Source organism: Astatotilapia calliptera, chromosome 16 (assembly GCF_964374335.1).
Source record: "Astatotilapia calliptera chromosome 16, fAstCal68.1, whole genome shotgun sequence".
NCBI lineage: Eukaryota > Metazoa > Chordata > Actinopteri > Cichliformes > Cichlidae > Astatotilapia > Astatotilapia calliptera.
In genome coordinates, this window is record NC_137437.1 from 21,167,569 (window position 1) to 21,179,917 (window position 12,349).

Genomic DNA, 12,349 nt, shown 5'->3' on the forward strand with positions numbered 1-12,349 from the left:
TGACCCCATCTAGAGCTGGGGAATTTTTATGACTCTGCTGCCAGTGGCTTACAGTTTTGTGTGCTCCCTTCTGTAACACTGTGGTGCCCTTGTGTCTCATCTCGCATGTTGCTTCTCTTACATGCTTTAACTGTAGAAATGCAACAAATTATAGGCTTTATGTATTTAGGCTTTGATTTGCCATACTTACTGTTTTTGTCTTGTTATACTTGATACATTTTCAGTTGTATAACTACTTAACTATAACTACTATAACTACCATAGTTAAGTCATTTATTTTTTCTCTTGTATTTATTGTGCTATGCCAAATTATACCTACTGAAATGGTATAAGCAACTGGTGAAAAGTTCTTTCTTTCTAGTTCAGTGTAGGTTTAGTCAATATATATATTTAGTTTTTAGTCACATTTATCAGATGGTATAATACAGCACGTGTATGAAGGCTGCTGACTCACAGTCATGACAAGCCGGTCTCCAGAAACATATGCAACAGTGCTTCCTTGTGTTTATGTTGACAAATGTAAGACTAAAAATAAAGATATTTTCTGTAAATTTTAATTTAGTTTTGTAAGTACACTAAATTGTTTAAGTTTGTTTTTATTTTTTATCTCAGTTAACTAAATGGGTTTTGCATCTATTTGGAAACATGAGTTTATTTGTGACTATAGATGTTATATACTAGTCAAAAAAAGAAATGCAAGATTATGTTTGAACTACATTACCATATGCATAAACAAGACATTTAGTATGAGTTTTTGGGCCTCCTCTGGGCGTGATGGAAGCATTCACTTGTCTGCACATGGTCTGTACAAGTGTCTGGCTCTGTTGTTGAAGAATTGCTCTCCAGTCCTGGATGAGTGCATACTGCAGCTGTGCAGTGGTCATTGATTGTGGCTGCCTCTGATGAACATGCCCACCCAGCAAGTTCCAGGCATTTTTAGTAGGAGACATATCAGGAATAAATGCTGGCCAAGGAAGTAGCTGGATGTGCTCCTGATCCAGAAAAGCTCGAGCTACTCTGGCAGTGTGGGGGGTAGGCACTGTCTTGCTGAAACAACTGCAGGGTGGGGTGCTGCTGCAAGAATGGCACAAGTACAAGTTGGAGGACCGCATTTTGGTACCTCTGTTCAGTTCTGCCAAGAACAGTCGCATCAGAGACAATGCTCTCGTGGACACCGTGGAAGTGTGCAGCAGCTCAGACACACATGCCAGTATCCAACTTGCCAATAGCCCAGACTCGGTCAGATTCAGTCAGTCGTGGCATGAAGACACTGATAACAATGTTGCACATACACTGTTTTGTGTGCTTTAAGACCACTGGCTTGAAAATGCTGTAAACTGAAGCAATTCTGCTGTGTGCAAGTTGATTTGTCTTCCATAAACAATTTAAAAATCATGCAGTTGACTAAAACCAATCGGGCAGCATATGTTTGGGTTTCAAAATGACGATGTAATGCAAAGATTGAAAACTTTTTCGCAGCAGTTGTATTTCTTTTTTTTGACTAGTATCTTTTCTAATATCTAAATCACAGGAAAAAAGGATGTTTGATTTTGTGAAGTTTGTCCTAACAAGAAAAACTTCTAAACTTTAAACTCCTTTTTTGGTTACATAATAAAGATCTTTTCAGAACCAAGCAGTACCTTTGCCACTGCAGTACCAAACATACTTAACAGACTAAATGACTTGAATGTGGCTTTGTACGTTCACCTTTCATGTCACAAATGCGCAGCCACGTTATGTAAATCACTGAGGTCAGTGCTCTTATTTAAAGGTCTGTAAAAGCTAATGGACTCATGGGTAAAGCACAATGTACAGACACATGAAGTCAAAGGAGCACAAATAATTTAATTAACATCGTGTGCTGGATGTCGTAATGCTGCAGGTCAGGAGAGTCCCCGGCTCCAGTGGCCACTTGCACAAAACAGAGAATGGAGACTGGGAGTGGAGTGACGACGAAATGGACGAGCGCAGCGAGGAAGGCAGAGCAGCGGTAAATCAGGGCAGGGTAGGTGAGACTCCACAGAGGGAGGCATTAATCAATGTGTTTACTCTTTTATGATCATCATCAGTAAAAATCATCATCAAAAGAGCCAAGATATTTTCTCGTTTCAGTCTGAAACTGTAACAGAACTATAACTTCTGCACATAAATTCCGAATATGAGTTATTACGGTGTTGCATGTCATGTCCAACCCGCAGATCAAACCATTATGCAACTTTCCCTTCTGTCTTAGACACTGTGCATTCCGCCCCTTCCTGATTGGTTAGTTTTTTTGGATAGCAGATGGCTTATCTCTGAGAGAGCCTGTCATGAGGTCGCTGTAATGAGCTGGAAGATAGCTGTAAGGATTTGAGGCAGGAGGAACTAGACAACTATGATCAAAGAGCCCTTTGATAAAGACTCCCAGCTTTAATGTATGATGCAATAAATAATACTCTACCGGCAGTAATGATTTACGAAAAGGGTTGTTTTTAAGGTATATATATATATTCTTCTTTTCAACACGGATGTGCTTTGGTTTGTTTTTTGCAAACTTCGGGCTGCTTTTCAGTGTAAAAAGAAAGGTGTAGGCATATGTGGATGGATTGATATATACACATACAGTCTGTGAGCAGTGTATGGCTTATATAAATTTTTTGCTCTTTGACAAACTAAAACAGAACATATAAGATGATTATTACCGTGTGTCTGACAGTAAATATATGAAAATGTTTTTTTCCCCCCTCCAGTCACGAAGGGTCAAAGATGACGCCAAAGATGTAAGTTAGATATTCCTCTCCTACACCAATTTGAACTTGCAAAATATCTTAGAATATCTAAAAAGAGTCATAGACAAACCGGCCATATCCTTCTGCTGCTTTACAATTCGATAAGTTGCCAAAGGGGTATTTTTATTTTTAAATTCACTTGACTGTCCTACTTGAGCTGCTGCTTGTGTAAGAATCATGAACTCACTTAATTAATGTTTATTTCTCTGCTCGCATTTTTATGCAGTTTCATTAAAAAATGCCACGAATTTGATTTAACCTGTCCCATGAAGAGAACAAAATGCTCCTCATTGATTGGTTTGAATTGACTTTCCTCTGTTGTCTTTATACGATGAGCTCTGATTTGATATTTACCAAGGATGTAATAGCATTTGCACAATTATGCCTCACATTTTGTTCCTCCTAGAATGAGGAGGATGCCAACAATGTCCCTATTGAAGGCTTGTCTATTCAGCATCCTCAGGTGAGGGATTCGGCAGCAGCACCAATTTGGCATGATTCAATGACCTTGATTCCACTGTGATTGTGTGTGTTTGTGTTCATTTCTGCGCGTGCACACTTAGAGCGTGTCTGTCTGTGGACGTGTCAGTGGGCGTATATTTATGTGTGTGTGTGTGTGTGTGTGTGTGTGTGTGTGTGTGTGTGTGTGTGTGTGTGTGTGTGTGTGTGTGTGTGTGTGTGTGTGCTTGCGTACATGGAGACGGTCGGTCTCCTGGAGGGATGCTCTCAGCAGTAATAACTCAGAGTAAATGGTTGTCTGCCTGACAGTGCTAGCTCAGTGACTGGGTGTATCTCATCTGAAAACTCACTGCCATTGTATCCCATTTTCTTTGGCTTTTGTCAGTCTGAAAATGAGCCAAAGCAGTTTGAGGTGTAGTCTTGTGTCCCAGTCAGGAATTAACTCTGACAGCTTCTTAGCAGTCATTTCCTTTCCATAATATCTCATCCTTGCCATATAAAAAGCCCATTCGTAATACGGTTTTGATGACAGTGATAGACCCTTACACAGTAAACCTTCATGTCTTGTTCCTTTTCTTCTCCCTTAAGACTTTCCCTGCTGCTGCAATGAATTTAAGACATTTTCCAGTAAAAAAAAAAAAAATCACATAGTATGTGCACACATTTCTTGTTTATGTTCATCTTGAAGTTTGCAGAATTTCATGCTCTCTCGTGCATGCTTTATGTGACTCTCACTCCTCTTTTTCACAGTGAATGCTTTTGCCAGTCTGATGTTTAATCTGCTTCATCACCAGATATTTTCTCATGCAGGTTGAACCGTATGAGAATACACCCTTCATTCAAGGTGCTGTGAACATGGTACTACGGCTAAGGTGAGACTGAGAGACACACATACACACATGAAAAAATCGTCAGTGAGATCTATTTTTCTAAAAGCAGTAAAAGCAAAGAAATGTGCAAGTTTGTTATCTCTGAGTTTAAACAATGCAGGCTTCTAATAGACCTAATGATCTTTGGCTGCCACAGAAGGGATTTGGCATCACCGCTGATCCCCTTATCTCATGTTGTCTTACCGCTGTAGTCAGAGGGAGGGGTGTTACACATCATTGCCTCTCGCGGTGCTCCACAATCTGCTTTCCTCCTTCCTCCCTGCGCTTATAGCACCTCACTCTTTTTGCTGCATTATTCAAGACATTGCTGTTTATGGAAATATTCCCGTGACTTAGGGCAGGCTTGCGATTTGGTCACATAATTTTGGCAGCAGGTGGGAGTTCAATTACCTGTGTGGTGTACGGAAATGCATTGTTTATATCTTGGTCTGTATTACTCAGAATGAAACAAACAGAGAAAAGAAGTAGAGAGAATGGATGCTGAATCGGACGGACCAATATGCATTTTTGGACAGCTGAAAGTCTCCCTCTAGCTCCCCGATGAGCCCGGTGCTGAGCACGCTCTTGCTTGAATAGACACCTGAAGGTCTCTCCCCAGGTGTCAATTTTATTCTGTGCTTACCAAGAAAACAATATCTTGCATGCAACAGGTGACGGCTACCTGTTCATTGGTGAAAATTGACTATTCTAACCTGGTGGTGAAAACGTGCAGAGATTTGATGGTTTTGGCTTTTTCTGCTCTTCCATTTCACAGCTTTAAACATGAATTTAGCTTTAAATCAACTTTAAGGAAGTTACATGTGTTTTTAGTAGTACGCCATTTTTCCTCAGCCAGCAAATGACATTGTGTCCACAGAGAAGAGCATTCACTGCGCTTGGTATCATTGTCTTTTTAGGTGAATTTGTGTAGTAGAGATATAGATGTGATACCTAAAATGTAAATCCACATGTTTGATATCATTTGTCAGAAAAAGGTACTGAAAAGCTCCCTCTTCTTTCAGTTACTCATATATTATAATATTTCTGTGTCTTTATCTACATTTAAGGTTTAAAATGCTGTGTTTTGATCATTTCTGATGTTTCAGACAGCAGATGTAACAGTGGAATACCAGAATTTGTCATTTCTAGATATTTAATGTCCTACTGAACATGCATTTTCTGATTTCAATTGCAAGCAATTTGGTGCTGGCTGAGAAAATGTTTCTTTAGGAGTTATTTGACTTTTTCATTGTTAAGAAGCTTTTGGCTGGTATGTTTTAAAGTGAATCAGTGGGGCTTTATAGGATGAAAGACTGCATATTTTGGGATTTTCTTTGGCTGTGCTCCTGAGTTGTGGGGGCAGAAAGATATATTTCTGGCTTTCGCAAATAGGAAGAGGCTGCATAAGAAGCAGTGGATTTAAGAGGGCCGATTAAATAAAGGCTTTAGCTGGAATTTGTCACAATATTTAATGTTTGTTTTTTTACTATGTTTTTAAAAGTTGAATTTAAAACCTGAACTGAATTATTACTGAGGTTTCACTAGCAATGAACAACTCAGATTTACTAATGAATTGAGTAGTTCCAACTCTGACTAAAAATCAGTAAAACTAATTATGAATAAAGGTTCTTGACCTGACGTTAATGTCATTTATGAGCTGCCACTGTGTAGCAAATGCATCTTTTAAAAATTGTTGTCTATAATGAGTAATTAGACAATTTCATCTTTGTTCTTTTTGTCATTTTGGGAGCCTAAATCATATTGAATGTTGTTACTTGTGCATTATTTTACGAAGTCTTTGAGAAGCTACATAAAAAAACCCTCATCAATTAGGAGAAGTTTAAAGGTTTTCAGATGGTGAATACATCAAAGTAATTGCATTGCAAAGACAAAAATAAACAATTAATTGGTCTCCCTTCTCAGCTAATTAGCATGAGTTCATGGTAATAGGATCCCCTCAGTAGCAGAGGTGTAGGAACAGAAGCGCTGTGATTGGTTCACTCTTTCTGGGTTTTCTTTTTTCTTTTTTTGCAGTGTCATTGAGAACTCCTGAGAATAGCAATGTCAGCAGTTTAAAGGGGAAACGCTTTTGGTGCAATGTCACTGGAGCTTAAAAAGCCAAAATAGAACAGATGCAAATTGATTTAGCCAAGAGGTGACATTTCCTTGTGTTTTCTTAAGACTCTTGTTTATAAAAGGTAGCTAGAAGTTGACAAATGTCACCTTAGCTTCTGAAATATCATCTTGATATTAAATTTCAGAGAAACATAAATGTAGTGTGTGTGCTTCTGTCAGACTAAGCCTGGAGATATGGGTTTATTGCTTGCGAGCTTCTTGACAGTTGTTTGTGAAGCAAATAAACCTTTCTGTCTCGCTAACATTTGGAAGATTTATCCACCTCACCATCTGCACAGGCAAGCTGCTAGTAGTGGAAGTCGCTGGCACATTAATAAGGCCATGATTTCTCACCAGTTCTGGTTAATTATATGTTTTTGTGTTTTAGATGTTGTTGAGACAAAATATGAAGCGGTTACTCTGGATTCACATTTTTACTTTTCTTTTTACTTATAAATGACAGACTCATTAATAACAAAATGAGCTGTTAATAGCCAAGTTCACAATTAATTTCCTGAAGAGTTTGTCATAAGAAACTTTGCAATTTGGTATAAAGAAAAATTTCCTTGATAGACTGACTACTATTTATAGTTAATTAAAGTCTTTCTCCTGCCATCACCAGCCAATAAAAACATCTTTTAATCAAAATTACACATTTTAACCCTTTTTTGACATGAAAGAAATCCTTTCATTCCTCAAAATTGATTTTATTAGGCAGTAGAGCAGGATTTTATTAGTTCCTGCTTTACTGCAGCATTTCTCTGTACTTGTCAACGCAGGAAACATTATTTTTACTGCAAGTGCCCTGTGTTTGTCAGGGTGAAACAGATGCAGGATTTATGGTACTGCATTTATGTCCATTTGTGAAGGTGTTTTCCTGCATAAAGGTTTATGCAGCCTATGCAAATGAACTTGTTTTCAGTCCTTCAAAAAACCAACAGCACGTAGCTTGATGTGGATGACAGTGTGCACAGGTCGAATGTTGATTTGTTGGAAATTGGGCTACAACAGTTGAGTTCACCGGGAATAGGAGAACTGCAAAAAAAATATCTTTCCTTTCCCAAAGGGTCGCTGCAGCTCATAGATTTGTATATGTGATTTGGCACAGTTGCAAGGCTGTGTTTGTGTCTCAAACCCGTGGAGTCAAATTTGTCTCAATAGGTTCACAAATGTGTATGATAAGATCCACAAGCATAAACTAAGATTTACAAATGTGTACAAGTGTCTGTGGATAATTTTGAGTACTTACAAATGCATGCTTCAGTCCACACATGTACACAGTAAATAGAAGACATGTACATATATTTTTAAAAATACATCAAAAATTAAATAAATAATCATAATTTACACAAAGCCTCTTAAATTCAGTTTCTCAAATCTGATCATTTTCACTCTTCTACAAGTATCTAAAAATATTTGTGATATTTCACTTACAGATGGTTAAATATGCACGTATCACCTGACAGTCGCATATCATCAAGTGCACGTGTCGCTTCTAATGCTGATAACTTGACATAGAATCACAAATTCACAAAAAGATACATGAAGCTATATTTAATTGCAAGTGGAAAACTGGGACACCTGAGCATCCTTTGTGTTTCTGTGTTCTGATATTTTTTTCTAAATGCACTGAATAGCTCATGGATTGCATGCAGATTTGTAACCCTTTTGAGATTAATTTAACTTAAACAAATGTTTCATGTGCAAGGCAGTGCACCATTGACCTAATAACTTCAGCATGAAGAGCACAGAAAGTGTCTGTAATGGAAACTAGAATTGTTTCTAACACTAGTTTTGCTTCAGCTCTTTGCAAGAACTTTGTTTGTTTTTTTTTCCATGAATAGCTAAAGGACCAACAACAGCACAAACAAGAGTAGCCTGCAGAGCCGTTATTTGTGACATTGCCCCTGGTTATAGCTAACACCTACAATATGTAGATGATGGTCTGCATAACTATACATACAGGCAAATATGGACACAAATGCATTGGATTGGAGCTAAGACAAGGAAATAGCATAGAGAAACCAGTCAATGTTCAACATAAATGCTCCTGGTTTGAAATAGAGCCAAGGATGGAACAAAACAGTGTCAGAGCTGGAACATTAAAGGCATACTCTGTGTATTTTAGGGGTCATAGCTTCAACTTGACTAATCTAACACACATTATGAAATCATAATTTACTAATGATAGATAAATCTGGTTACCAATTTCACAAGTTAGCCACATCTTGTTTAGTCAAGAAAATTGGTTTGTTGGGTTTGTTACATATGGAACCGCAGTTCTGTGAATCAGTGTTTCTAAAGCGTTCACTCGTTTTCATTGAAAAGTCTTTAACTATTAGAAGCCATATTCTCCACAATTGTAATTTGTGGTTTTTTTTTTTTTGGAAAATACAATAAGTTGAACTATTCAGCTGGCGTGTGCTGACATAAAGACTAGCTTACTGTAGTTCAGAGGTATCAAATTCGTTTTGCAGTGTGCCTCAATTTGATCTCAAGTTGGTTGGACCAGTAAAACTATTGAGAAACCTCTTAATTGTTAATTGCCTTATGTCTCAGTTTTTACACCTTAGCAGTTAAAAGGCTTACAGGGTATTGCTGTTACCCTACTCTGAGCGTGGACAGGCTTACACATTAAGAATTATTATTTCAAGGAAGTACTGGCAGCTTGTTGTGTAATTTAAAAATAAAAAATAAAAAATACAGTTTGAACTGTAGCTCAAACAACAGCTAAAACCTTTATAGTGATTTGTAAAAAAAAAACAAAAACCAAAATAATATTTTTTTCTGTTATTTTAATGGAATACTAACAATAAAAGTATATTTAGTTTTTATTTTGTTTAATCTATTACTTACTGTGGTGTCTTTGGCGACGTTTACTGTTGAAAATACAGTTTTTTTAGTCCATAAATTTGGAAGAAAAATTAGTTTTTTTTCCAAAGCCATACAGTGGGCTTGATGTTTGACACCCCTGTTGTAGCTTAATAAATATTAAAAGATTAGATGATTTTTAAAGGACAATTTACAAATTCAGATAATCATTTCAATGAATTTAACTGAACTACTTCCTCGTTTGTCCTCTTTCTTCTTCTATTAATATGCAATCTTTCCTCAAAGAGTCAGTTTCCTACAAAATTTAGTTTATCTGTTCTGTAAAAATGATTTACTTTCAGCATAGTGGGACTTTTGTTTGTTGGCCATGGCTTCATGGCGTGCGTTACATTTGCATTTTCTTATCTAAAAATTCCAGCTGGCTTCATTATCAGAAACCTCAGTGACAGCCGACAATGCTGCAGTGCACTGGTGAAACCTGAAGACATTTTTAATGGATTGCACCGGAGATTTCTCTGCCTGTCTCCATTATGTAAAATAAAATGTTCATTAAAACAATATGATCTACTTATTAGTGGATAAGCAGTCCGTGCATGTTATGATTGTACCTCAGGTATGTTGTTTTTTTTTGGGAAGAAATGGGTACTCTCACTTGTTCTTTTTGTTTTTTTACAGTCACGTGTGTAACTTAGCTCACAGTGTTGTCACATAAAAGTGTTGTTGATGAAATGCAAACTTTACTGTGTGAATCTTCAGAGGGGTATCTCCATCCTCAGTCTGCTATACAGGGATAATCCCGAATGATCCAGGTGGAGTCAGTAGACAGAACATTTTCTAAACACTCTCCGCGGGCTTTCTACAGAGGAAGCAGATTTAAGTCCGATTTTTTTGGGCATGTTTATAATCATCTGAAATACACGTTCCCTCATCAGCCTTGGCAATGTACACTCTCAGCTTCCACCCTGGGAAAAGAGATGCTTACATCCATCTGCTCCACCAGAATTTTTTTTCTTTTTCAACAGCAAAATGTTTTTAAAAAAGTTAATCTGACTCACAGTTAAGTGCTAGTAAATCCTGACTCTCCCCATTTCTTATGCTCTTGCCACAAACAAACTCATTATGGATATGTCTTGACCTGTTTGTGTGTGTGTGTTGACTTATGGCTCTGATCTAATCTAAAATCGGGGTTGTGGACTAGCTGGCTGAGTTATTAAACCAGACTACATACCATATTAATCTTCCCCTACATGCAGTTGTTTTGAGAGGTAGTGCTGTCAGGCCGTGCCTTTATCAGAAGAGAGCCGCTCCCATGTCACAAATGCATTTTAAAGACAGATTTCTAATGCATGGGATGCAAATGAATGCAAGCTGATGCTGCAAGAGGCTGAAAGGCACATTTTATCAATGCAGTCAAACTAGCTGGATGTTTGTTTACATTTTACTACAGTCTACAGTTGAGGCTATACTTCCTCAAAATTATAGTTGTATTTTAGAACTGTATTCTCTAATATAATATATGTATTTACATTTACAATAATCACAGACATATGTTAAACTGTGATCATGCATAAATTAGGAAATACAAAGGTTTTCTGCAAATTTCAAAGTTTCAAAGTTCTAAGGTTTTACATATCAGGATATAATAGTCATTAAGTAAATAGTCTTAAAATTGATTAAATACAACCTCAGATGAACAACAACACATGACAGATTACACTAAGACAAACTACAGAAGCAGTTTGCAAAAAACTAAATGCATCCTATGATTCAGTTGCTTTAGCAGCAACAACTTCAGTTTCTAATACTGTTGATGAGGAATTTTATCCCACTACCCTTTACAAACATTGAGGTTTGCTGGCATTTGTTTACGTACAGCTCTCTCAACAGTCAACTACAGCAGCGGTCCCCAACCCCCGGGCCCGGTACTGGGCCGCGAGAGTTGAGACTTGGGTGTGAAATGTATGGTTTTCAGGGCTTTTAGCGGTTTTTAGCGTTATTTTGTTATCGTTTTTTTCATTAACTTGGTTTTCTTGGGTCTTTTCACGTGTGTTACGAATAAATCTTCTTTTTTTCGGTACCGGTACTAGTTTTATTTTGTTGTATTTTTCTGCGACACCTTAAAGGCCGGTCTGTGAAAATATTGTCGGCGCAAAAACGGTTGGGGACCGCTGAACTACAGTATTTCAGTTGAGCTGAGGTTTGGGCTTTGACTGGATCATGGAAACACCTTCGTCCTGTTCTTTTTAAGCTGCTCTGTTGTAGATTTTCTGCTGTGCTTGGAATCTGTTGAATTTCTAGTTTCAGCCAAGCTTTAACTCAGTGATTGCAAAGTCCCCAGATCCCTCGTCTGCAAAACGAACCCAAATCAACACTCCCCTGCCACCGTGCTGGTATGAGGGATTTTTGCTGATATTCTGTGTTTGGGTTTCTCTCTATGACGCTGTGCATTATGGCTAAACATCTTCACTTTGGTTTGATCAGTCCAAAGGACATTTTTTCAAGAAATCTTGTGCTTTGCTCAGATGCAGTTTTGCAAACCTAAGCTGTCCTGGCATGCTATTTTTAGAGACAAATTCAGTCTTTTTTCTAATTTTACTGTCATGAGCATTAACTTTTAACAAGTTACATGAGGCCTGTAGAAACTGAGATGTAGCTCTTGGGATTTTTGCATATTCTGTGAGCATTGCACAATCCACTGGGGGGAAGATTCCTGGGACACCTGAATGCTCCACATCAATGAAGAGGCTTGTATAGCGGTGTTCATATTTGCTGATGATCAATTAAGTGCATTTGTTTATCCCGACATGGCTGTTAGTCTCCCTCTTAGTTTTTCACAAACTGCTTCTAAATCTTGGGTTAATTTGTGTTAGATAAATAAGGCCACAGTGAAAAATGTTGTGTCCTGTAATTCATCTGAGGTTGTATTTACAGAATTTTAAAACCTGATAAGGAAGAGATGATTCGTATTATGCGACTGTCCTACTTTCACCAAATTATGCTTCTAAGGAAGATTTTGGTAATTTAGCTTCTAACAAAGAAACACATTAATAAATTAATAATTTTATGTAATAGCTGCTGCTTTTCCTAGGCTGTTCATTCGCTGTTATTATGCAAACTGCCTCAGTGTGATTAGCATCATTTATTGACACCTTTAATTGTGTAGGCTGCTAAAGTGGGGGGTTTTGCTATCACTGTGATTATGAGAAAGAAGTTTTCCCTGCTTGCAGTGTTTTAACATCACGTCATTGTTTTGATTCTGCAGCCCACAAGTTCACTTTTTTCATTTGACTCTTACCACTCTCGTTA

General features: G+C 37.6%; 1 protein-coding gene across 2 annotated transcripts in view; it reads left to right on the forward strand.

Moving 5' to 3' along the window:
* Positions 1–12,349, forward strand: part of stk39 (serine threonine kinase 39) — a 33,235-nt gene that overhangs the window by 12,601 nt on the left and 8,285 nt on the right. The window contains exons 11-14 of one of the 2 annotated variants that reach the window (XM_026145248.2): positions 1,883–2,005; positions 2,730–2,759; positions 3,175–3,231; positions 4,038–4,099. In XM_026145248.2, coding sequence (XP_026001033.1) covers positions 1,883–2,005; positions 2,730–2,759; positions 3,175–3,231; positions 4,038–4,099 — 272 coding nt within the window. The remainder of the gene's footprint in view (positions 1–1,882; positions 2,006–2,729; positions 2,760–3,174; positions 3,232–4,037; positions 4,100–12,349) is intronic. The other variant, XM_026145249.2, reaches the window with a different exon arrangement.